This window comes from Erithacus rubecula (assembly GCF_903797595.1).
Source record: "Erithacus rubecula genome assembly, chromosome: 13".
In the NCBI taxonomy this organism is placed as follows: domain Eukaryota; kingdom Metazoa; phylum Chordata; class Aves; order Passeriformes; family Muscicapidae; genus Erithacus; species Erithacus rubecula.
The window spans coordinates 15495328-15522924 of NC_136665.1; the positions used below are offsets into that span (position 1 = coordinate 15495328).

At 41.0% G+C, this 27597-nt stretch overlaps 1 protein-coding gene across 3 annotated transcripts in view; it reads left to right on the plus strand.

Annotated features, from left to right (window-relative positions):
• Positions 1 to 14098: 14098 nt before the first annotated feature.
• Positions 14099 to 27597, plus strand: part of TAFA1 (TAFA chemokine like family member 1) — a 210928-nt gene continuing 197429 nt past the window's right edge. The window contains exons 1-3 of one of the 3 annotated variants that reach the window (XM_079317460.1): positions 14099 to 14119; positions 18746 to 18842; positions 25925 to 26045. In XM_079317460.1, coding sequence (XP_079173586.1) covers positions 18834 to 18842; positions 25925 to 26045 — 130 coding nt within the window. In that variant the 5' untranslated portion in view covers positions 14099 to 14119; positions 18746 to 18833. Of the gene's footprint in view, positions 14120 to 17096; positions 17236 to 18745; positions 18843 to 23487; positions 23826 to 25924; positions 26046 to 27597 lie in introns of those variants that run through there. The other 2 variants (XM_079317459.1, XM_079317461.1) reach the window with 2 other exon arrangements.

Consider the following 27597-nt stretch of genomic DNA (forward strand, 5'->3'; position numbering starts at 1 on the left):
TGATTTTATTGTTAAACATTGATTTTCTCATTTTGCCTTCCCAGGATGTGATGATGTCACACACATTAAAACAGTTTTGCCTGATCTGAGCTTTCAAGGTGTGGTATTTGATTATGTGTCATCAATCATGTGTTGTAGTTTATCCTGAATAGGACAGATCTGAAGCTGCACATCACATCTTTTAGGTGTTCAGATGTGAAATTTAATGGCAACAGATATTTATATTTTTTCAGTAGCATCTCTTATTGATGAAATCATCATTATTCTAGCAAACATTTCCACACAAATGACATATCATCAAAAGGACATATCATGGCAAAAGAAAATATAAAGAAAATTTGGATGAAGCTTCTTAAATTTTTTTTTTCTTCCATTTAAATGCTGAGTGAAGGTTTCTCTGTGCTTGAGCATTTGTTACCCCTTGAATGTAACACACCCACCACATCTACTGTTCCTGGAAATTGTATCAACCTCTAAATGAATAATTTAAAGTTAACTTCTCTGAGAAGGATTTTACTGAATAGATGTAACTGGTGCCCGCTAGTTATCACATTCCAGGGTACTTGATGAATAAATTATCTTTTTTTCCCCTAGCATGAAACAGTCCTAATTTTTGGAAATACATTTGCTCAAAATATCAAAAAAAAAGTCAAATACATTTTTAAGTGTGAAGAGCCTTCACTCACTTGAGTCACAGGCATCTATTTCCACAACAGAATGTAAAAAGCAAATGACAAATGATTAATGTTTTTCTTAGGAGAAAATATCATTGTTTGCTTGCAGATTCAGACATTTTCATGTGCTTGATTTGAAGTTAATGAATCACATGAAGGTCATGCACCTCGTGTAGGTCAGGCTCATGAGGAACCCATATTTCCCCAGTTTTTTGTGAGAAGAAATAACAGCTCATAGGGATATTTAAAAGTAGCCAAAAAAAAAAATACTTTGAAGGGCTACTTATCTCTTGTTGCTTGTGTTACTTACATGAGGAAAACAGAGCAGATTTATGGAAAACCCTTCACCTTGTGAGCTGTGGGTTTGTGCAGCCTCCCTGTGATGAGAGGGATGCACTTCCAGTTACTTACAGTCAGTGAATTGCTGGAGTTAATTAAAAGTATAAATAATTTGCAACAAGAGGATGAATGTGGCTGGGGAAATTATTTGTCCATGTATTGACTGCAAGTGTATTTTTCAAGTTCCCCATGATCTGATTTTTTCCCACTGGGGGGTGGAAAATTTGGGCCAGATCATTAACTGGAAACTCAGCACCATTTGAACTTAATTCAGAACTGCTGGACAGTTTTGCCTTTCTGCAACTTGCTCTGTAAATCAGCAAACAAAATTTGGCAGCTGAATATTTTATTCTCAATAATAAACTATACTTGAGAATGCATTCACTCTCTTCTGAGGATTTGCACAGATACACTTTTCTTTGCCATTACATCACTTTTCTGCCAAACTGTATTTTGAAATTTAATGAGAGGCTAAAGGATGTTTATTGAGTTATTAATTGCTTTTCACTTATCCATTAGGCTGCAGTTTTATCTTTTTACAAGAAGACATTCAAACACCTTTTAACCAAAAATAGCCAGTAGGAAAAGTTGTAGCCACCCTGATTCACAAGGGGATTTTACATGTGCCTCGGGTAGGGACAAATAAACAACTGAATTCACTATAATATCACTCCACACAACTTTCTCTTGCCACTAGTTAGGCCTTAATATACTTAGAAGGTTGCTCTTCTAATTTGAACTGTGTGAGACTTTGGCTGGAGGCTACTTCTGTGTCCCAGTGATAAAAGAAGACATAAAACAACCCAGTGCCTGATCATGCTCCCTGGCTGTCAGTGAATCATGTTTAATAGCATCTCCATTGCAGTTTTGGCCAATTTGCTTGCAATGGCATCCTTTTCCATGGGCTTGCTGCTCAGCAGGCCCTGAAGCAATCTATGAATAACTTTCCAGCAGATGCTGTTTATGAATTGAAGCAAATGGCTTCCCTGTTTCTCTTTTTTCTCACTTCAATAATTTTCAGTTACATGACGATGAATATTTATAGTCCTATAGCAGTGCATAAGGAGGGGAACGAGCAGACCTGTGCATTGTTTCATATGTGAGTGCTGTTCTAATGGCTTTTGCCTGGATGGTTTTAATGTTCTGCTGATGGACTGAAAAGAGAATGCAAACTGTAGATCAGTCACTTCCATTCACGGTTTTAGCAGACTGGGCATTGATGGAAGAGTGTATTAGGAGCAAGTGTAGTGCACCTGATATTCTGGAAATACACCCCCTAACACAAGCCTGCAGTACCTTCTTAGTTGGCTTCATCTCCTGGGAGTAATCCCAACTCTCTGCCTTGTTGAATGCAGGAGTTTGCACCAGAGCAGCCAGTTCCTGCTGGGTGTGCTGGGTTTGTGTGGCCAGGTTTTGGGAGTGGGGGGCTGCCAGAAGCTTCTCCCATCTCTGATGGAGCCAACACGGGCCGAGGCTGAGCCCAACAGTGACAGAGCCCCTGGGAAAATGTATTTAAGAAAAGGAGAAATATATCTGTGCAATGGAAACTGGAGCTGGAGGGAGAATAGGGGAGAGAAACAGCTCTGCAGGCACCAAGGTCAGTGAAGAAGAGGGAGAAGGAGAGGAGGAAGCATCCAGCCCTGGCCAGCCCACTACAGTGGGTTCATCAGGCTCCAGGTGAAATGTTATGTGGCTTAGCATAAAATTAATGGTTAATGGTAGAAATAGACAGTGTTTCAAGTAATTCAGCTGGAAAGTGCAAAGGACAAACTGGTTTGTGATCAGTCATCATTCTCTAGCAGGACAGTGCAAATTTCTTGTTCAATCCTAACAAGTCCACTTTACAACATTTTATAATTCTGTAACAGTTCTTCAATGTTGTTTTGCCAAGAAAAGTGGTAAGATTTACAACTGTAGATGTTTATTGAGGTTTTTTTTTCCAAGGGAACTGCTCTTGGTGGAGCTTCATTCATCTCCAAATGTCTGAAGTACTTGTCATATCTATTAAACAATAGAAGGGCTAAAGAAATAATGCTTTTTCTATCAAAGTAATTCCAAGATTAATAAACCCCTCTAACTTATTAGATACACTTGTGCAAGCCTATTGTCTATAAATCTATGCTAGATACAAAGCATGCATATTTAAATACAGAATATGCCAAATTGTGGCATTTTCCACTGCTCTATAATAAATTCATTTATGCAATAAAAATAATTGGAGGTATGAATGACCACACACATTATTCACACTACACATCTTTAACACAGCAGTTTATTCCCAGTACAGAAGCTGGAAATAGGAAACAATCTGAACAATTTCTTGTATCCTAATGTGATGGCACTCATGTGGATTGCAGCTTTTAAAGATCCACTGTAAATAGAGCACACTAAATAAATATGACTGTCATGCCTATGAAACCCAGACTGTGTGATTTCATCACTTTTGGCTTCCCATAAATGAATAAAAAGCATATACCATGCTAACTTATATTATCAATTGCTGTGTCAGAAAAGTAAACTGGAGATGTGCAGTGTGTCCTCAGTTCTAGGCCATTAAGTAGAAAAATAACACAATTGCAGCCATGCCAATCTACACTTGTTAAAGTATTTCTTTAACATCCTGAAGTCTCTTCTAAAAGGCACAGATAGTAGAAGGCTGGACTTTCTAATGCACAGGATAAATTTGACATTTGAAAAATATGCATTTGTTCAATTTTCCATCAAATCAGTAATTTGAGGAGTTGTCATGTTGGATTACTGAGGATGCCAGTCAGGCACTGGGTGCTGGACCAGACCTGTGGCTGTTCAGATTTTGGCTCCAGCCTTTGACCACTTGTCTTCTTCTCCAGCCCATGTTTGCTGCAATTCCCTTATAAACTCCTGGCACTTCTTTCCTGCTTCCTTTGCACAGGAGAGGGCAATGTACCAGTGTCCTTTCTTTCTTTCTCACATCTTTGCTGAGTTTTTTTTTTTTCTGCTCTTCTCTAAGCAGTCCTGCATAAAGTATAGAATCATAAACAAGTCCTTCCCTTGAGATTACATTTAATTAAGAAAGGTACCAAACCCACAGTAATGTAAAGGCCTAATTTGAATTTTTCTCTCTAAGAATGAAAAATGCAGTAAAATGTTGACTCACAAAAATGTCTTCTTCCTGTCAGTCACACACAATGGGTTTTTATTTAATTATTCCATATAATTTATCTTCACAGTTCTCTCTATAGCTCATTTCCACAGCTCCTTGCTTCTCGGACAGGTTATTGATCTAATTTGTGCAGAGGAGGTTTTTTAAAGTCAGTCTTTTAATAATAATCACCTATACACAAAATCAAGGAGCTTTTTAATACAGGCAGTAGTAAAAATTTGATCAATGTGAGCATTACAGTGTTAGGCCTTAAATTAATTGTTTCAGCCTTACACTTTAGGTAACTTTGACATTGCTTCAATATCTGATCTTTTCAGAATTTTATCATGTGGGAAACATTATCTTCATAAATCACTGTCAGCTAAGAGAACATAAAACAAAGTAAGTGGCCTGAACAATTTACCAGGGGAAGTTGGGGACTGAACTAGGTACTGGGCCTAGCTTCCAGCCCCATGATAGTGATTTAATATCCCAAAAATACCAGGGAATGCACTGAAAAAGCTCCACCCAAAAAGCATTTGACAGAAATGTTTATAATGTGTTACAGATAATCTGCCCCTGGGACACAGCAGAGATGAGTTATGCTGCAGAGTAAGACTGAGTCCATGTCTCAGAACTTTTTCTTTAGTTCACCACCTACTAAAGACTATTATTGCAATAAGAATTGGAATATTGGACTAAGATCAAAAGTCTAAACCCATTGCTCACCCCTTATTAACATCAATTAGTTTTTTCAAATTACCACAAATCATTTATTTTAAAAGAAATCTGAAATAACATGTCGACAGTGAACTAGAGGGGTCAAGTGTGAAGACATTTTACACTCAGCTCCCCGCTGCTTCTCAGGGATCATCACTCCCAGGGCAAATTCCCTTTGGGAGCAGGAATAGCAGAGCAGTCAGTGTGCCCCAAGAGATGTGAAGGAGGTGATAAAATGGGTGTTCTTTCCAGGAGGAAGACATACCTCTAAAATGCACATAAATTCCTTCAAAGGGGTTTAATGGTGTGCATGTAATTGTGAACTTCTGTACATTTAAACAATCACAATGCTGGGTGTTTTAATGAGTTGTTTATTGCTGTGGACCATCCATTTGCCACACACCAAGCAGGCTATAAATACTGATCTATATAAATTATTAATAAAATCAACATCTTTTATCACTTTCTTGCTGACATAAACTACAATGAGCTGAAAGTCCTACAAATGCTTTTAAGTGGTTCCACCTCTGCCCTCCCAGCATACATGAAGAAAACATTTGATTTTATAAAGCAGTGGAAGTGCTTTTTCTGTGGCTAGAATAAATCATCTCAGTGTTTCTATAGTGGAGACTAATAACCAAAGTGCCTTTGTTACTACCTAACAAAAGGCTAACATGTTTTATCCTTAAAAAATGGTGTCTTTTTTTTGTGTGTTTCATCTCAGCCTTGTTTTCTGCTATAGTTAATTACTTTTCTCATAGACAAAATAAACTCCATTAGTAGTAACAAGGGAGATACAGATTAAGGGCTCAGGGAGGCTTGGATCTTAAAGTTAGCATTATAGTGTGAGCTGGAATTTATCAATTTGGGATTAAAAATTAAACACCAAAAATGTTTCAGGAGCATGATTCATAGTCAAACCAAAATTCTGGAATGTTTATTTGATTCCACAGAAAGGTAGTTGTTTTCATCTTAGCTGTATGGGATTGCATTGGAAATCAAAAGGAATATGTTTTTAACAAAGCTAAATTTGAAGTATCACATAATGATAATTTATTTTTATTTTCTTTTTTTTTTTTTTTCCTTTCCCAGAGTGACAGGATTCAGACAAAAATAGCACAATAACATCACAGATGTTCCTTTACAACAGTCACTGGTATTGCTTATCCAAATGATGTTTTAATACAAACACACAACTGCTCCTTCTGTTTTATCATTGTCAAAATTTTGTTTCAAATGCAATAAATGGAGAAATGAGAGCAGATGTGGCATTGACAGTTTGCTTTCTCCACTGGGCTGTGTGGCAAGCTCGAGTCACATCTGCATTTTAAAAATGTTTCATTCTGAGCCTTCTCCACCCAGTCTGACCCTGCTCAGCTGCTGGGGTCACAGGGGATGGGCTGGGGCTGTGCAGGAGATTTGGACTCAGCTCCCACCATCACTCTGCTCTGGCACCTCAGGTACCTCACTGACTTCTTGGAGAGCACTGGGGAAACTCACTTTTCTAGCCACACATGGCCCCTGCAAGCTCTGATTGTGTTTATCTCAGATTTTTCCTGATGTTTGCCATGGTTCCAAGCATCCCTGACTGCACCACTTTGGTTTCAGTCCCAGCTGTGCTCTCATAAAGCCAGTGATAAGACTGGTTCCAAAATCAGATGGATGGGAGTCTGCAGCCTCTGGGATGGCTGGAATTTCAGAGGAAGGGTATTTCTTGTCAGGTGGAGGTGTTTCAGGGCATTTGGTGGAATTTGGGTGGGACAGTCACCCAGATTCCAGCTATTCTAACCTATGGAAATGGGTAACCTTTGAATCTGGGAACCAGGCAGTGAGAAATCCCAAGGAAGAAACTGTTTCAGTATAACAACAGCTGAGGCCATAAACCACTGAGAAATAAATATACTTTATAAACATAAAGTGAAAAAGTAGTCCCTCACTTACAGTTTTTATGTGATTTATGTCTTTAATTTGTTTAAATCAGTGACCCATCAAATGCAGACACAAAATTAGAAATTCAGAAAAAAATTCAACAGCCATAAGGAAATACTGAGGTTTTATTTGTTCTCCTCCTGCAGTTGCCTCTCCACATTGCATGAATTTATCTCAAAATGAAACACGATATGAAATCATCTTGCCAAAATATTATTGATCTGTGATTTGGGTACCAGGCTCAACACCCTGCAGACACAGATGTGAAAGAGACAATTTACACCCTCTCACCCCCAAATTTTTCAGAGGGTACTTAGTTTCAGATATATAAATCTGTAAGCTTTTCACAGCAGTTTTGTGACCAAATCTATGCCATTTATATTACTTCTGGGATTTTTCAGTAAACCAAGAATGAGTCAGTATCCTTGAAAAATCAGCTGGTCATGCTTTGGGAGCTGCTGATATCCGTGCACAGGGCCCAGAGGGCTCCACACACAGCCAGGCTGGGCTGGGAGGTGCTGAAGAGAAGGAGGTTCTTTTTTTTCTTATTCCTTTCTTTTTTTTCCTCCATTGGTTACAGTGGGATTTGGTTGGAGCTCAGTAAATTCAACAAGTTCCGGATCTTCAGCTGGTGTAAATTTCACACATTTGCTTCAAAAGCAGACTCTGCCTTTCACAGTGGGAATTTTCCTGCTATCTTGGGTATGCACAATTTGCAAGTGCTGAAGTTGTAGTGTCCAGCCCTGTAACTTTGAAAAAGACACTCAGGTTTTCAATGCTTTGCTGGTGGCTGTATAGTACTTTTCTCCCTGTTTCTACTGTCTTTGTTGTTGGCTAGTAAAATGCTTATTTGTACAGACATTTTTCATAAATATGGGACCAAATTATGCCCACAGAATTTGAGTAAAACATGGCCCATGTGTCAGGACAAAGCCAAAAATTCACAGAATGATATTTTCTTTGGCCAGCTCTGCTCAATTTAGGAAAACAAAATGTTTGTAACATTACAGTCTGGCCCTGCCTACCAAAATAATCCAACTCTCTTTCAATGTTTACCAGGAAAGCTACACCAATATATCAGTCATTAGTTGCTAAAAACCATACAGGAGCACAGGAAAAAGGGAATTTTAATTCTCTCCAAAACTTTGATTTCCTTTGTAGTCTCTGAGAAGTCAAACAACCTGTTTGGCCCTGCAGTAGCCACTTGTTCAGGGTATTGGTGGTCAGGAGGGAAGGGCTGGTGGGGTTGAGTGTGAGTTGGGACACGTGGCCTGGATGAAACCCCTCTCTCCATGTTTGCCTCAATAAAATCTAGCTCACTTTTGCAGGCTTGGAATTGTACTGCCTGCAGAAGCTCTTTTGTCTTCCTTTGAAGGGGGTTAGTTCAGCTCATGAGCATATTTATTCTTTAGGATTAGACTCTTCGAAGTGCAACAAAGACAAGTTGCGCTTTCTCAAGGCCAAATCATTGTATATAAAAGCTCCTTCTGGAGTCTGGCCATTTAAAATATTTTAAAAGTATTTTTTTGTTAATAGGTTGAGTCGTAAAGATGAGATAATGGCAGTCAAATATTTGTTCCTGCTCTACAATGATTATCTTTTTACCTTATCCATGTCAAGGGAGAGCTCTTACATTCACACTGCAGATTTTCTGCCAGTGCTTCTGTAGAGCTGTGCCCAGCTCTACACAAGGATAGCAGCTTCCTGAAGGGCCACCAACTCAGCTCTGGGACATGGTCATGGGAATTTCTTCCTCAGCAAGACAAGGGAAGGAAACTGAGGATTTCTGCAGGACTGAGAGCAGGATCTGCTGCCTGTTGTGCCCTCTGTGTTATGAGAGTGGCACCTACCTGCAGCTGTACCTGTGCAGCCACTGCACATGGGCCATGGCAGCTCTACTTCTCATTGCTGGGAGCAAAAAGGGACAGAAAATATGTTCTAGCTCATCAATTTCTCCAAAATATAACCCAGAATTTTTTGGCAGGTGCTTTTGACTTAAGAAGCTTCAGAAGCAAAATTTGCAGCACCATCAAACCTCAGCTCCAAGAGCAGCTGATAATTCTCTTTCCAATGTCATCTCTATTGACCTCAAAATGAGATTTGCTTTTGCCATACTCTGTGGAATATGGAGCCCTCTAATGTCAAGAAGCTGCAGTGGGTGAAACGTGTCCTCCCCTGCTCATCTCCTCACCCTTGAGCAAGCTGTGGGTCCTGGCAGTTCTATTGTACTGTGCTGAAACAGGATGATATCCTTGGTGAATGAAAGATGTGTGGTATGTGTGCTGACTCTACATGCAGATTACCACACTGGTAACAGCTGACTCCACTGGTACTTCATCAGGCCCAAACCCAGCACTGTATCTTCAAGAAACTGATATTTTTTTTTTCCATTACAGATGTTTTTATAACATTCCATCAAGTACTGATGAGAAATGAGGCAAATAAACATTGCATGTTGCATGACAATTTTGCTTTCAGAATAGGTACAAGGCAAATTTCTAGAAGAAGCCAGGAAGTTAAAGTTAGAAATTAAATCCTGCCAAATCCTTAAAGTTGGGGGAAATATGTGGTCACCAAAGAAACAAAGAGTATGAAGAGATAGCCATGCCATTGAAGCTCAGACCTCATCCAATGGCTGAAAGCAAGAGCAAGCTGTGTGAATAGTAGAGAGCTTAGCATGTAACAATGAGAAAATCTGTAATAATGGTTTAAAAAGCCAGTCTAATTTTCCATGACCTTCTATAAGCCCAGTAATACTCATTAGTGTCTGCATGGATTTGTTAAACCTTCTCAGCATTGAAAAAACATGACTTCATTCAATTTGGATTTGTTTGCATTTAAAACTTCCATATGCTGTAGCTTCCCTGGGAGTGACAATAACTTGTATTTGAGGATTAAGGAAACACATGATATATTACACACCTCAATAACAGTAGCTAAATAGTGTAATCTACCACATTTCAAAAAGCAATCAAATGCACAGATCCCTGCCCTTTTAAGTAAGAGAGCTTGCCTGTAAGAGAAGCATTCTGAATTTCTTAATTAAATGAAAAATGAGATGAATGCAAGTGAGGCTATGAGCTGATGCAGCTTCATTGTAATAGCAGTCATTAATAGTTATTAATGATAACTGGGATAAACTGTTAGATGTCATCCATGTGACATGAACAAATTATTAATACATGTATCTTAAGGAAAAAAACAATCCTTGGCTGAGACTTGGGTGAACTTGCAGGCTAAGAGAGGAGACACAATACATTACAGGAACTGGGCATTTGCTTTGATTGTGGATATATTGTGTTTGAGCAAGGAACCCAGCATCCCACAGTGGCCCACCAAGGCAAGAGCAAAGTTACAGATTCCACAAGTTGTGCTGAAATCCTGTGTTCACCCCTGACTAAATCCATTATGCTGCTCAAGTGACATCGTGATTAAAAGAAAGTCATTCCATTTAATCACTAGGCAAACACAAGATGAGTGCTGGGTAGGTTTGGTAAACATGAAGAAGATCAGTTATTGCTCCTCAGGTGCTGATAGTGCTAGCACCTGCCTTATCTCCTGTGTTATCAGTATCCCATTCTGCCACAGAGACACTGCTTGGAGCTGCAGCATCCTAAACAAGAAGCCTTTGGGTATTTGCTGTTCTCTCTTTCAAATACACGTAATTACTCAGCAATACCAGGATGGTTAAACTGCCCTTAGAGCCAAATGACTTTGAGTTAGATTTCTTCTCTTAACTACATCAAATCCTGATTCATCACTGGTACCTGTGGAACTAATGCACCAGAAGGAAGATCTTTGCTGGGGAAATATTTTGCCACCCACTTACAGCCTAAGGTGGATGGATTGCTCATCTTTCCCTCAGATCTACAGCAGGCTGGAGCCTTGCTATGCTGCCATGCAGGAGGTTGCATCTAAATCCTTCTGAAATGGATGTTCTGCCATTCTGCAAGAAACAGCCTCTGAGCATCTCTCAGGAGTTTTGAAAAGCCCTAACTCACAAATTAATATTTTTCAGGCAATTCCTGTCATGTTTATGATTACAATTACTATTATTACTATTGGCATTTTTGTCCATAGTTGCTCATGCATTTTCACAGAGTGAGGATAGAATTGGAACCCAATTAATTTTTCCCAATTCTGCTCTCACACCTCTGAAACCCAAGAAAGTCTGCAGTTGTCACCAGCATGCTTATTATGCCTATTATTTTGTTTCCTGATTCCCTCCCAAAGAGGGGCATCAAGATAAGCTTATTGTTGAGAGCTTGCTGTCATTTCCTTTCTTTCCTGTTTGCAAGGATCTGGTGGTGGTGCAGGCAGGAGAAGGGTCCCAGCACATCAGCTGTCTGGGCAAACTGAGGGAGCAGAGTAGCTGGAGATAAAACCTCCCAGAGATGCTGGTTTAATGCTGTTTGCATGGCTTTCCCTCTTCAGTTTGCAATCACTCTGACTTCAAAGAAGTGTTTTACAAGTTCCTACCTTCAGAGCTTTGTAGAGAAAAGTATTTGTTCTGTCTTTCCATCAGGTTTTCTCACTAACAGCCTTACAAGAACTGGTAAAGGGGAGGGAAGTATTTTATTGTTCTGATTCCCTTAAAGCAGCAACACCCTGAAAAACTGCAGGACAATTATAGGTGCTGGGAGTTTTTTTACTGTTTCCCTTCCTAGTTTGTGTATTCCAGTTTAATACATCCTCACAACCATGGTTTTCCATGATCATAGTTGACATTTTGCCTTTTGAATGCAAAAGGATGCATTTGCTGGCTTGTCTGGAAGCTGAGCCAGGGAACTTTGTTTCCCACTTGGTAACAGCTCAATGTTCTTGGTCAATTTGTTAAAATTTTGTTCAAATAAAACCTCAGCCAAAAGTGCTGTAGGGCTTTTTATATTAATCTTTCCAATGGCTTTGTTTAAAGCATGACTTTTTCTTCAGGGACTCTTGTATTAACTTATTTACTTATTATTAAGGACATTGAAATTGAGAAAAATAAAGGCAAAGCTGCAGACTGCTGAGCTGAGAGAAGCATATCCTAATCACAACGTACAGTGAGGTGTAGAGACTGAGATTAGGATAAAAGTCTGGTCATGAAAAGTGACAAAACACTCATTGCCTTCAGGAAGATCAGCATTCCTCCAGTGTCTCTCTGCTGAGAACAGAGGTTCTCCTTCTTTGGCTAAACCTTGTTTCTAATTAAGTCACTGTTTTCAACTTCACAGTGAACTTCATCTATTTTTTCCCCTCTACTAAAAATTAGCCTGCTTTAAAATGAACTGTGAATTCTACAGAAATATTCTGGGTTAGACAAATTTGTCATTGAGTAACTGGGTATTTTTCGTTAAAAAGTCTTTGAGATCATGGCACTGATTTTACACTGATCCTGAAAAAAATTCCTTTTCAGGCCCCTATCTGAGTCTCCTGTTGGTTTGATTCATTGCAGATTTTCCCCTTATCAGATGAGTAGCTTGACCATTTGATTTTATTGTTGGTTTCTTTCCAGATGCCAGAGGTACTGGGTATTTAAATATATATCTGAAGTTCAGCAGGAAATTGAAAATTGATTCTCTACAGCAGTTATCTGAGATATGGTTCAAGTTCTCTCTTCAAGTTAGCCAGAGCAAAGAGCTGAACACTCTCTGGGGAAATCCAGCTTGACAGATATTCCAGAGTGATTTCTGTAGCATATTTGAAGAGAATTTCAGAAATTATGCTTTTGTTTAAAGAAGTCTCATGTCTCTTCTTGATTCTACTAAAGAAGCACAGAGGGTAAGAAGAGAACCAAAAGGATTTTTAATTCTGTGGTACTCACAGGCTCCCCTCAGCAGAGATGAGGTTCAGATTGGGGATGCTCAGGTTCAGGCTCTCTGTGATCTCCTTCAGCAGTGCTGGGACATGGCCACAGGCCATGGGCAGAGCTCAGGCAGCTCTGCTGGATCTCATGGATGGAGCTGAGAAGAGGAGGAGGCTTTGTCCCAAATATTTCAGTGGGAGTCAGCGAGTTGGGCAGGACCAGGATGACCAGCCATGGAGCTGGGATATGCACAGGGGGTTGTTCCTCCAGGCACAGTGCTCTGCTGACAGCTCTTGGAAGCTCATGTCTCAACCTCTGCCATGACTCTGGAATTATCCTCCTTCAGTTTCCCAAGCAGTTCCCAAGGCTGCCTCGTTCTGCTGAGGCAGAGGAGGCTCCAGTAGAGCCAAGTGCTTACTGTAAAAGTGGCATGACATAAAGTCCTATTTTTACCCATGTTTCTATGAATTTGATATCCTAACAGAGATGTGCTGACTCAGATTGATGCCCTTTGGCATTCTGAGCTGTATAAAAATGAATGGTTCAAACAACATTTGGAAGAAGAGTTTATTGATGTTTTTTTCAGCAAAATTAATTAAACTATTATTGGGTAAAATATTTACAAGACTGTAAGAGCGATTTAGATACTTCCCTGCCTAAGTTTAATGTGTCTCCAGCACCACTTGCAGTGGTCACTTATCAAATGTCTCTTGGCCTCCAGAACTTGGGATATGTGAGACCTCAAACCCTTTTATGCTCTGGCAGGAGAGTGAGTGAATTCACTATTAGAGGCCAGTGTTCAATACAGATTGATTTGGTTCTGTATATTTTGTTTAAAATGCATCTCCACACAAATGAGTCTGGTGTACTCAAACTTCCTAAATAATCATTTTACCAGAATTCTGTAATAAATAAATTATCTTCAAAAATCTGCTGGATATACAAATAAATCTGTGGATTCTCTGTTCAGCAGCAGCAATAAATCCTTCCTCTATCACATACAGTGTTTACATTTGCCTAGGGGCTCTAAAACATTATGAGATGAAATGATTTTCCTGTTCCTTGGTGTCTGACTGCCATAGAATTTAAGTGTTTCATGAATTTAATTGTGAATAGAACAGTTTAACATCTTTCAGCCCCCTGTGGGAAAATGGAAGGAGGAGCCAACAGGATATTGCCTGGAAAATGATTCATATTTAAAATTTAACTATGATTACTGTGTCAGGGGAGGTTCACAAGGGCAGCAAATGACCCCATGTCCATTAAAGTTCTGTGCAAACTGGCAGAAGGAGGATTTGGTATCATAAGTAGGGCCTAGACTTCTGCTTGGTACAGTTGCATTCCAGGTTGCATAAATACCTTTATTTATGCAACATTAAGCCAATTTTCAGCATTTTCCTGAAAATCTATTAGTTGCTTTCAAGCTCTCTGAAAGGTTTTCTATTTCATTTCAGGAGAATTCATCTGCCATGCTCTGAAGAGGGTGTTTGTATCTTTAGCCACCAAAGGCTTGAAGAAAGGAAGTTGCAATCTTCTGCTGGAACAGAGGTAGACAAAACAAAAACTACTACTGCTGCTTAGATGTAAAAAGAATCCATTTTCAATTGAAAAGATTGTCCTGACTTGCCTTGATTACTGAAATCAAGGAAAACATAACTTCAGTCTATCAAACCATTTTTGCACTATTTAGGGAATGAAAGAGAGGATTGCTGTACAAGCTGGGAAAGAAAACAAAACTACCAGTTGTACCTCCTTTAAACACACAGCCCTTCATAGTTTCATTTTTCCCAGCCTTATTTTGTTTTCTTGGTCCTCTTTTATTCAGCTTTTTCTTTTCAAGAAATACAAGGAGGAATTCTAATGTATTGTGTATGATTCTTTGTTCTGACTTCCCCACTTGGTGTACAGAAGTCAAGGTGTGACATGAACCACAATTTGATGTGCAGAGCCTGCAGTTGATTCTTGGATTTTATTCAGGACTAAATGACAACAAAATCTTTGAAAACCTGAGAAGAAGGTGGGGTAGTAAAAGGGATGTGTGGGAGTAGAGGAATGTAAAAAAAGGATCAAACCAGATAAATTTCACTTGGCAAGTGATAATATACTCTTCAGTTTCCTAGCCTTAAATTTGTAGCTTCCAATGTATTTTAGTGATGGATTCTGCATAGGAAACTCAATGTAAATTAGCTATTATAAATTTGTTTTCTAACAAGAAAAAAAAAATTAAATATCATCTTATAAATTTTGCTAATGTGCTTGGTAGTGAAGCAGAATCAGCAGTGAGGAAAAGAATACTGCTGACAATTTCAGCTCAGAAGAAAATCAATCAAGTGTAATGTTCATCATTCCTTATTTGCTGGGATAATTTGATCCTGACATTGTGCACTGTGATGGGCATGGCTTGCTTTGTTCAAGATGTTACCCATTTTGTGTCTTTAGGAGCTGTCTTCTTCCCTTGCCACCAACTTAATACCCATCCTTTTAACTCACATGCATGGGAAACGAGTGTTGCCAGAGCTCCTGATTGTCCCAGCACCTCTCCATGTGCAGCTGACACCAAGACAAATGAAATCTGCTTGCAGGGACACATTGTCTGAAGCTTTGCTTTGGTTCATTAAAGCAGTGCCTGAGCAGTGCTCAATAAATGCTCTTTATCACTGAAAATTAGCAGTGGTGTGAGCAGACTCAGGGTTAAGAATGACTTAAACTCAGTATTGGGAATTGGAAGAAATAAAAATCTAAAATCAGAACAGCCTGGAGACTGGAGCATTCATTCCTGCATCTTTTAGGGTGGGACTGTGCATTAGCAGATGGCAGCCTAAAAACAATATGTGCTGAGAGAGCTGGAGATGTATGGCAGGATTTTCAACACCTACGCACACGTTCTGAGGAGTATTGTCTGTCAGGGGTGGCTCAGGAATTTACCAGTTGCTTTTGTGTGGATTTCTGCAGCTATTATCTGCAGATGATCAGCCAGGAGATGTTGGAGGCAAATTTGAGGCAAATTTTTACAAAATGGAATATGATAACTAGTCACAATATTAATCCCTAAGCTTTGATGTGAGCCTTGTAAAACACATATAAAGCAGCCCAGGCCCCTCTTTATTGGTAGATCTGGAGATGGGTTGGGTTTTGAGAGGCAGCAGAAAATTGTGACTGAAGAGCAAATCATGATCTTGCCATCTGCCTGGAAGGAACTATTATATGGGGTTTGCTGTCAATCAACCAACCTGTTTTGAAGCAAAGGCAGAGCAGTATATCATTTTTTTTTCCCCTGCTCATTTCATGCACTAATTCTCTACTCAAACTCACCATTTCCAGCACCAGCACAGCACTCTGGGCTCTGGCTGCAGCTCCCTGTCCAGCCCAGCAAACAGGGAGAAGAGGTGTGGAAGAAAGCTATTAGAGTGTTTTTCTTAAATAATGACAAAGCCCATAGGTGTGACAAGGAATTAAATCTTAATTGTTTAAGCAATGGCATCAGGGAATATTGGCTGCTGTATGCTATGTATTCATGATAATTCTCACTCTTTTGGTTTCAGTGGGAGATCTTTTCCCCAAACTCACATTTCCACCCCCTTTAAGAATGTCTTTTGTGTAGCTTTATGATTTTTTTTTGGTTGGTTGGGGGTGTTTTTTTCATGAACATAACTGAAGGCAAAAATTGTTGCTGTCTGCCTGCTTTATCTTTTCAAGGATTTTCCTACAAACCCTAGGCTATAGCATTGCACAGCAGTGTATTTCATCCATAACTGCATTTCCTCATGTAGCATCTCTAGTCTGAAGGATGTCCAAGCATGCTAAAATAGGTGTGTGGAAGCCACACTGTGCCCCTGCACAATCCAGGGCATTTTAGATGTAATAAACTGAAGTATAATTTAATATCATAGAGTGATTCCAGTATAAGAGTCCACACTGCAGGGGACCAGTAGCACAGAAACCTCTCAATTTATTAATATTTTTTTTTCCCCACCACTGTCTGTATTTATGATAAAGTGGAAGCAAATAAATGTATTTGCAAATCAGCTGTTTGGTCAATCCCCTGGTGTAATGTAAGAGCTGAGATTTGCTCTGCAGCTGAGGCCAAGGCAGAGTTACAAGACTTTAAAGTGCTATTTTCAGGGTAGCACCTGGACTTTAAAAAGGCCAGAAGTGCAACACTGCAGAGCTGATCTGGCCTCTTGCATCTTCCTTTGGCACCAGGCAAAGTTCCCTTTCCCAAAGAGGTGCTGGGCTGTGCCAGGGTGTGTGTTTGATGTGCACTGGAGCACCCAGGCAGAGAGATCTGGGTGTCTGGGAACATTTCACAGCCAGGAGAGCCCTGAGCTCCCAGCAGAGCTCACAGAACCACCCTGGCACATGTCCCACATCAGCCTGGGTGTGCCTGACCACTGGGATTTACTCTAACCAAAACAACACTTTGCACCTGATGGGGTTTTGAGCCTTCAAACCAGCTCCTGCCTGTGTTCAGCTGGTTTGAGTTGATAAAACTCCCAGCAGGGAGAAAGACACTGAGAGGAAGATGGTGGGTTTGTTGCCTTTGGAGCTGGGGAAGCAAAAGCTCTTAGAGGGGGGGAAAAGAAAAAAAAAAAAAAAAGCAGTTTAAGGTAGAAGAAAACAGAACCAAGAACTAAACCTGCCTCTGACTTCAGACCTAGTTTTGGGTGGGGTTTTTTTAGGGTGAGTCTCAGGAAAATGGAATTTTGTAGGTTGTGTTCATGGTTGTGTTGTTGGTGGTTTTGCCTTTAAGCTCTCACAGTTTGTTGGGGAAAGTTTTGCTTCTGATGGTGATGGGGACTGGAAAAGGGTTGATGTATTTTTGAGCTTTGGTCTGTGTAACAACTTTTTGTATGGGTTTGGCTGCTTTTCCTACAATTGTCTCTATGCCAGGAGAAGGTGGAAGGTTGGCTGGGCTGGGGGAGTTTGCCATGGGGGAGAGAGAGGGGCTGTCAAGCTGGGGCTGACTTGCTGCAATGCTTTAGGGGGAAGTTTGTTTCCTAGATAGTCTTGTTTCTATGCTGATGTCTGAAATATTCAAATTTGATAGAGAAGGCTTTTTTTAACTGCTGTTGAAGCCTCCTTTTTTTATTACTTCAAGATAATGACAATCACAGAGTGGCTGGGGTTGGAATTAACCTCTGAAGACCATCTAGATCACCCCTGCTTCTAAAGCTGCTGAAATAATAATTTCAGACCTATATCTTTTATTAAATTTAGGAACATAGCAAGTGTAGAGGGAGTGAATATAACCCAGTGACCATATCTGAGCTCACAATAGGAAATTTCCTTCCCAAAGTTTCTGAACGTCTTTGCTATTCTTGGATTTATTTTATTTATGTTGTAAATACTAAAAACACCTGCACCTTCATGTAAAAGTTGACTTTTCAGCAGCAAAAGTAGATGCTAAACCTGTGTTTGAGGACTGATATTTGTCATAATAAAAGTGATATATCAAATATTCCCTCTGGCTATAGATAGACTGATTTTCATTTCATAAAGCCTCTGACCCATGATTTGTCCACAGTAGGTGGATCTTGCTTGTAATGTGATTTTTAGTTGGTCTGGAAAAGCAGCTGCAGCCTGACAAAAATTTGTTTTCAAACTGGGAATATTCCAAAGCATTTTATATAATGGGTTCAACCTATCCTTTTAAAAATCAGCTGGAGGCACTGAGTTTGTGCTGGGATGAATTTGAGAATCCATGAAAAGATTCTGGATTTTCAGATCTCTCTAGCTAATGTATAGATAAAGGATAATAGTATCACAAGAAGCCATGAACTGCTATCAGTTCATGGGCTGTTTTAACTTAGATTTCTTTACTTTTTGGTATCTCTGAACTGAAACTAAATGGACAACTCATTTCTATTACATGATGGCTATGTTTACCTGCCATGATATCCTGAGCACAGTCATGTTTTGCTGGTTATATTTTAAATGTATAGGGTGCTATTGAAATATTTTTTACATGATGATAATGTACTGCACAGACAATTCATCTTGTTAATCCTTAGCAAGTGCTGATCTTGTCAGCTAATGGCAAGTTCTAGATAAGGGTTGAGACTTTTTGTGTACATTGCCCTACATACTTTAAAAATAACTAGGACGCAAACTTTTGTGATATAAACTTGCCTGACAAATATAGATGTGTTCTTTTTCCTTTCTCTCCCCTCTTAGGCTTTGGAAAACTGTAAAAAGCAGAATCACTGCTTCCCAAACACAGTAACTGTGCAGAGCAGACATCCCTTTGACAAGGAGTAACCACATGTTTAAGGTAGGCTGGGATGAACAATTGAGAATATTTTGTGTTCTGTTCTTACTTCTCCCTGTTTTTTGTCAATATTCAGACTTGTTATTTAATTTTGTTGTTTTCCAGTGCAAGCTACTTATTGTGCTCTGTGGTTGTTGTGGGTGTTTTTTGCTTGGTTTCTTTTTCCCTGTGGTTATGTCATCTTCCAGGTTGGATCTTCCCTGTGTGCTTGGGGATGGTTGACAAAGCTGCTGCTTCTGCCAAGCAAGTTTGGTGTGGCTGAGACAGCAGGGAGAGAGGCAGAGCAGTGATGTGCTGTGAGATAAGAGGGTGGAAAGGAGCCACCAGCTCTGGGTGCCAGGAGCAGCAGGTGGAGCATCTCCTCTGAGTGTGCTGTGCTGCTGCCTTGGCTGATCCTCCACACCCATATGTCTGCACCTGGAAACAGCAAATCTCCCAACATCCTGCACTTGATGTGGGACAAAAACTGTGAGAGCCAGCCCTGGGCTCCCATGGGAAATGGCTTCCCTGCAGGTGTGGCTGAGCTCTGCTCTTTCAGGCTCCTGGTGTACCTGCTCTTCATGTTGATCAGTGCTGTGGTCACAGCCAGACAAATCCTTGGTGTTTATTTCCTTCATGAAAAATGTTATATCATTCTAGCTGAGCTTTTCTTGTTTGCCTCCAGGAAAATCACTGCATCTTCTCTTGTTGCCAGAAAAAGCTATAGGAGAAGAAAACCTGATGATATAGACAGAAGGATTTAATGCTGTCATTGAAGACATAGGGAGGGCAAGAAAGGGAATAGATTCAATTTGGTCACTGATGTTGGATCAGATATCCTGCAAGAGAGGGAGGAGAGTGGTAAGGACTGAGAAAAGGAAAACCCAGGACAAGGAGGGTTTTCCTGGAAATATATCAAAAGCTCTAGACTGGAAGTGGAGCACCTGGCTGAGCAGAGGGGATGTGCACACAGAACATCAAACATTGCTGCACTCATGCATTGAATGTGGGTTGTGTTTGTCTGGGCCAAGCTGTGTCCAGGGAGCTGGTAAACTTTGTAATCTCTCTGTACCAAAGGAATCCTCTCTGTGTTCCCTGTTCCACTATGAGAAAGGAAAACAACCAAGAGCAGGAAACACTGGGAGGCTCAGGGCCCTGGATGGGAATTTCTTGGCTGGTTTTACTCTGGGATTCAGAGCACTGCTGTTCAAGCTATCACATGTAGGCAGCTCAATCATGCTCAGCTACTGGTTATCCATGTGGGATGATTCCCCAAGGAGGAAAAACTCTGTGGGGAGGTGAGGGGGCAAGCAAAACTGCTCTGCCAGATTTTTGAAAAAGCTTCCACAAACATTGTGAACCTAGGATGTGTACCAGTAATCTGGCTTTTGGTGGAATTGAGGTAAAACTTGCTGTGAGACTACACTTGGCTCACCTGGGTAGGAGCATTTAGGTAGGGAGGAGCTGCAGTGTGCAGTGCCTGTTGCCAAGGCAGAGTCTGGGATATGGGAAGGAGCTTTGTAGGGTGGGTGGAAGCAGCTGGGAAGGGTGGAGAGTGCAATCTGTGAAAAGCAAAGCTTTGCTGTCCCAGGAACACTAGAACTGAGGAGCTTTGCATTTCCAAGGTGGTGAGCCTTCTCCAGACCCTGTGAAATATGAGCCTGGGATGTGTTGTATTAAACCTCTTCATGGGGAAAAGGCAAGTGTGGAGGAGGAGGAGAGGGAGGCAGAGGAGGCAGAATGCAGAGAGCAGAGGCCAGAGGCCCCTGTTTGGTTGCAAGCACCAATCTGCTGTCTGTGTGAGCCTGCCTGAGTTGCATATGCTGTCCTTTTCTGTGTGCCCAGAAAATTGTGATAAATAGAGGTCCAGGCAGGGAAGAGCATTTATTTTTATTTGCCTATTTTTGTCATTCACTTGGCATCTCCAGATGAATGGTGGAAGCAGGAAGGAAAGGCTGTTCTCCTTGTGTGTGAAGCCCTGGGTGTGGGGCAGATTCTCAAAGACAGCTGGATTCCTGCTGGCCCTTTGCAACCTACCTTCACCTTGGAAATATCATCCAGTGTAATGGTCTGCTTGTGGCAGCTGTGCCAGCAGCCCTGTGGAGCCTTTGTCTGAGCTGTGGATAGGCAGTTTGCATGCTCCCCAGCTGCCATAGCTCAGGTGCTGGTCTCTGTCCTCTCCTCTGTCCCATCAGGTATCAGGTGGGGGTGGAAGGATCTCCTCCTGACTCTTCACCTCCCAGCAGCCAGACACAGAGCACATAACCCACAGGGTGTTCTGCCCCTCTGCAGGGCTTGGATTCATCATGCCCCAGCACTGCCAGGAGCTGCCATTCCACAGGACACCAGCTTTTGTCCCATCTCCCTTTTGTCTAGAGAAATTACTTTCAGCCTCCCCTTTTCATGAGAAAGCATTTTTAAATATGCAGTCTGCTCTCACTCATGTGTTTTTCCCCTTCCAGTTTTCTCTTTCCAGCATGTCAGTGTCAGTAGCCCCACATTCAACATGGGCCCAGGGGTGCTTGTAAAGCATCCTCCCCTCCTTGTCAAAGCCAAATGAGGAGGATGAAGTAAAGCCCCAAAGCATCAGGTGGATATGACACTGTGCTTAGCAAAGAGGGCAAGAGGAAAATGTTTGATGTCTCATTGGTCCACTGAAAGTTAAAATTGGCAGCAAACACATCAAAGCAGGTGTGAGGCTGTTTCTGCAAGATTTGCCAAGGACTTCTGTGCTCCTGTCTGATGCTGGGAGGCAGGGCAGGGGAGAGGCTGCAACACAGGCTGTTTAATATTCTCTGTCCCTCTGATCTCACCCCTACCCAGCAGAAGCAACACGTCCCCTGTTTCTGCAGAGCTTGTCCTGAGCAATAGCAGCATCTGTCAGGGGTTATGGTGGCATTAGCCTCATGGAGCTGGGAGTTAGCAGTGCTTGGCAGAGTGACAGTCCTGCTGTACCTTACATAAATCTGTATCTTGCATAAATCTGTCTCTGCCTACTCTGCCAAGGTGTGTGGCCACCATTTGTCTGATTCTTCCTGCTGTCCACAAGGCCTTTGTGTAGATTATATTTGCTTTCTCCATCTTTCTTCACACCTCCCCACTGTATCCTTTCACTTGTATCATACCCACAAAGTCCTAAAAGGGACCTATCTTAAGTGTTCTTTTTCAATTAAATCCCATTACCTGCCCCTCACAGGAGCTGCAGAAATCTCCCTAGATATTATGGAACTGAATTCCTTGAGATTCCCTGTGGTTTTGGCAGTAAACACCAGCAGTCTCCTGCTGGCTCCTGCTCTGTTCCTGGGTAGCTGCAAAGTGCCTACCTTGTTCATCAGTACTTTATGGGATCTTGTTGCCTCTCATCTGCTTTTTTTTTGAGCCTTCTAGACCCTCCTGAGACCAGAAAGTAATAACTATCTCAGTTCTTCTCTGTGTCTAAGGCAATTCTTCAGGAAAACAAGAAAACCTTTATTAAACATATCATTATATGTCCAACCATATTGTTCCATGTGTTTTCAAACAAAGCACCTGAAAAAAGCCCTTGAAATCATCTCTCATCACATGGGGCTTGGGTTGAGCTACGCTCTTGTCCCCAGCTCTGCTCAGGGACGTGGCCAGTGATCACCTGTGTCACTTTGTCACACCCACCTGCCACCAATTGCTTCACTGTGTTAAGGCTGCAATAAAGACCTGTTCTCAGCATTGTGGCAGGGACCAGTATAACATTTCTGTTGGTCTGCAGGGCCAAGTTCTTGGTATGTATTGCCCAATAAAATGCAGATTTGTGATTTGTCAGGTAAACTCATTGCACCTCTCAGTGAGAGTCTGAGACAGATGTCAGGTGCTGAGATGGAGGTATTTGAGAGTAAGGGTACTTAGTGCTGTTATTATTTATGATTGTTTGGTGAACAGTGAAGGTGGCACACTCTTCTACCACAGGTTATCCAGGGGGAAAAAAAATAATCACACATTGTGTTATAGCACACATCCTGAGCTCTTAAAATGGAAGTTTCTGTTTTGTCTCCAAGCCCTTTTTCTTTTGTAGGCAGACATAAGAGCTGTACTATCAAGTGAATGGTATGTACTAAGTCTATACAATGGCTCTTTAAAAAAAATAATTACATATGGTACAAGAGGGAGAGGAAACCACTCCGTTCCTGTAAATGGCCACTTAAGATGTGGAGAATAAATAACTGCAATAAATAATCAGGCATAGCTGAGCTTTACCATTTGTGAGTAAATCAGAAATCATTGTCTGCAGATGCCTCGGAAATGGAGTTGGAAGGAAAGTCTCCACTCAGAGTTGCGATGTTGGGAGCGTGCAGAGTCTCTGCTCCCCCGTGTGCCTCGTTGCACTTTCCCCGCACCCCGTTCCCCTTGGCAGCGTGTGCTGCTCTCTCTGAGCACAGAGCCTCCCTCGGGTCTCGCTCTGCGGCCGTGCCCGGTGCCGGCGGGGATCGAGCTCTGCCGGCTCCGCTCCTCCCGCATCCCCACCCGGGCGCCGCCGCCGCTATTTAACGGGGCCGGGGCTGGGGCTGTGTCGCTTTAAGGCACATGTGATGCTCTCCCGAGCAGGGCTGTGCTGAGATCGGCTCCGGCAGCAGCAGCAGCAGCATCATCGCACCATCCGCTCCTCCCGTGCGGGGCCGGGCTCGCTGCTCCTCCTGGAAACTGCCCCTCACCTCCAGAGCGCTCCGAAAGGCTCCTCGGCCACAAAGGGGGATGCTAGGAAATGATTTAAAGGTGAAAATGAGAAGGTTTCCACCCCTCAAACCTTGGCCACTTTTCTGACGGCAGTCTAAGAGCTCAGATGTCTTCTTTACTCTGGAAACAGGATTTGTAACGAAAAAGAGATTTTTATTTTTTTTCTACTTTTAATCCTGATAAAGAAGATTATTGGGAAGCTATAAAAGAAATCCCTTATTGTGGTACAGATGGATTTAAAAAAGTATTAGATCTTTCCGATGAACACTACTAGAGTGCTCTGCTCTTGGTTGGATTACTCAGGTAAGGATTTCAGGATTTCAGATTCAGAAAGCAGATCTGGAACTCATCAGATAATAAGTGGAAAATATTCACTGCTGTGTTTCTGTACTAGTGATAAGATGATCTCTGGGTAAAATTCTGTGTGTGACAGTTTACTGATGAATGAGTGCATGAAGAAATGTTTGTAAGAAATTCTGGGTTTGAGCAAAGGTAATTTGAAATAGCACAGTTTGAGAGAGATTTTTGTATTTTAAAAAACCACAGAAACTAATAATAAAGAGTGGGCAAAGTAAGTCTGCTGTCCATGTGCTAAGAACATGATGCTGGAGGAAAGACACGGGAGCATTTAGCAGGTTGTGGAAGTTTTGCTCTTTGTCTGGGATTTTTAAAGTTCAGTTTAAATAACCTGAATACCTGAAATTCCCCCGCGTGAGACTCACCTTTCCCTTTGCCTTGTGGTATAAAAAGCACGGGAGCACCAATTATGACAAGAAGGTGTTAATTCCTGAAGACACAGGAACCCTCTTGGGGGTTCCCTGATCTGAGGAGATTGAACCTATTTTGCAAGATAAATGGGTCTAAAAAGAGAGGAGAAAAAGAGCATTGTATACTGCAAAGCAAACAGTTGGAAATGAAATTAATTATACACCAAGCAGTGCATCAAGCACTCAGTACAGAGAAAGGGAGAGCCTCATGCTGATCAAAATAATGTTTTGGTACTCTCTATTAATTATGCTTGTCAGTTTATGTGGTTCATTTCAACTAATTAGACTTAAAAAGCTTCCCAAAGACTCTGCTGTTTTAAAACCAGGGGAAAAAAAAAAAAAAAAAAAGGATTTACATGCATATATTTTATTACCACAGCATTTCACTATTTTCATATTGTTCATCTTCCTTCTGTAGAAATCCCCTGATATTGCATGCAGGGGGTTTTTTTTGTTGTTGTTGTTGCCTTCTTTTTTTTTTTTTTTGTAAAGGCATGATTTTTTCCATATGAGAGATTTAATCTTTCCAAGTCTTTCTTGCTCTGTGAAAATGATGTTCAGCTGATTGGATTATTAGATAGAGAGCAGCATCCCGTCATTGGCTGAGTGAGGAGAGTGCCTGAAGTTTGATTAATTTGGCCATCTGAAATGCAGCAGAAGGTGCTGTTGAGGGAACTGGACGATGTGTAGCGTAGCTGAGCCTTGCAGGCACTGAGAAAGAGCTGCTGAAGTTAACAAGTCACAGGGAAATTCAGCCACTTACTACAGCCATGAACACAAGTATGAAAAATCACAGTTGTCTGCACTGGATGGCCAAGTGCACCAACAGACAAAGAAATTGCTTTTTGCTTTTGCAAAAGGAATATTTTAAAAATCTCGAGAAAATCTGATTTGTGAAAGCACCAAATTTTCTGTAGAACACATCTGAAAATCTGTCTGGTCATACTCCAGTCCTTGTACGTGCACAGGTCAAACAAAAGGAAGCTGATTTCATCTAGGGATTAGAACACAATTCTGAGAAACAATTACTTTGTTGGGTAGACAGAAGCGTGATTAATAATTAATGCTTGCAAAAGCAAAAAACCAAACAATGTACTGTTACCTTCTGGGTCAGTAACAGCATTTTTAGTTTTGAGGATGGAGTATTCTGGCAATGTGTCTTGGATATCTCAGGATTTTTTATGCCTTTCTGCAATGTGTTTAAAGCAGCTTTGATACTGTCTGGAAATCATGTTGGTTTTTTTCCAGCTGGTGCTGTGATTTTTTAAAAATTTGGTTTATATTTTTAACTCCCATGTAAATTGAGCTATGGATGAGTGTGAAAATATTTTTCCAGCTTCTATTTATATTGTGGGTTTTTTTAGTCCTCAGATTATTACAGTTTGATTTTTTACCATTGAATTATTAAAGTTATCCAGGCTCCTGTGTTGATGTCTCTTTACCTCAGCTGTCCTTTTTGGGCATGACCTTTGTTGTACAACAATTGCATCCTGCAGGGGGAAATAATAATCAAAAGACATTTAGCAAAAGGAGTGAAAAAGCAAAAAAATATTAAAGACACTGTTGTAATGGAAGCTGACTATTCTTTGTGCTGTAAGGCATTGGATAATAATGCGTGTCTAATATTTTGTTTAGAGAATGGCAGTGGTCTCTGCAATGTCCTGGGTCCTGTATTTGTGGATAAGTGCCTGTGCAATGCTGCTCTGTCAGGGGTCCCTCCATCACACTTTCCAGCAGCATCACCTGCACAGACCAGGTAGGACTGAGCTCAGCTCTGGGCTTGCAGGCTCTGCCTGTGCTCCTGTCTTGATAAATGATTGATTAATCACAATTCTTTTTATCACTTAAGTTTTATGAGTTGTTTGCCTTTGTATTGAGCAGCATCTGTTTTTTTTGGTGAGTCTGATGTGTGTTGTGCTTTGCCAATCCTTTAATGTCATTTTCTAACAATTTCCCAACATAAGAATCCCGTTGTGGGTAGTGGCTCAGTTTCTGTGTCCTTGTTTCTCTCTTCCTTTCTCCCCATTTGGTGAAGTTCTGGAAGCTCTATAGAACCTGGACACTGTGACAGCACAGCTCTGTGGAACTTTGGATTTTCTGACCCAAACTGGCTCCAGGTTTGTTCCTTAAGCCACCAGCACCACATCTCCCTCAGTCCCCTGTGTGTGCTGCAGGTCAGATGTTTGCTTGGATTAGAGGAGACACTCTGAGGTTCTCAAATTTACCTCTGAAAATTGATGGGGCTGCAGAAGTGTGACCTGGGGGGGGAATTTGGGGTTGTGAATAGAGTGCAGTAAAGGCAGAATCAATCCCACAGGTTAGCAGTGGAGAACACAGCTCACTTGGGCTGCTGGGTCTGCAGGGACAGCACAGCAGTGGTTTTATTGTGTTTTTATTAATAGAAATGGATCACATAACTCCTTCAACTGCTAATTGCGCTTTGAAGAATGTGCTATGCTAAAAATTGAGGTGGTGGCATTTTCTAGCACAGTATTTTCATCTGGTTAAAATTAAATGGGCCGAGAATGCCACTTTACCAAATTTGAATTCAAAGAAAAGGTGGGAGAGGCTACAAGAGTTGCAGAAATGAAAGACTGAAAGTGGTAACTCACAGTAATGAGTCATTTTACAATGTGGCAATTAATATTTTAATGTTTTTTCGATTGAATGTCATCCCTTCAAAGATAGATGGTCTTGAATACAGGTCTTTAGCAACTTTAAAACTCAAAGTTTTCCCAAATAAATTTCTTGCCTGGAAATTGCAGGTATTGGCATTGTCTTGGTCTGTTGTAATAAAACATAAATGTTGTAGAGGAATAGACCAAAATCCTTGCTAGGCCAGGTCTCAGTGCCCATGTTAGAGCATCAGATTAATCAAAGGTGTTACCTTTACCCCCTGGCACTGGAAATTGGGAGTGCTTGAAGTTTAAGGGCTGTGGGATTTATTTGGGACTCACAGAGATTTATTATAATGCAATTATCAGTAATGCTGCTGGTTATTTGAGTGTGTCCTTAGTGAAGGAAAGGGGAAAAAACAGCCCAGCTAAGCAGATATGTAAAAGGAAAATGTAATATCATTTTATAGAATCAGTTGAAACAAGTGACATTATGAGAAAAAATGAGAGCTGGGCAGATCCAGAGCTCTGCAACATTTGCCTAAGCTTGAAAAATCACTTTTTTTATGAAGCAAGAAGAGCAAGACACTGAATGCATACCAAATGTTGGGGAAATGTGAAAAATGACAAAATCTTTCACTCAGGGATGTGCTACAGATAGAGTGAAGGTTTTACAGCTGCCTCATCACCTAC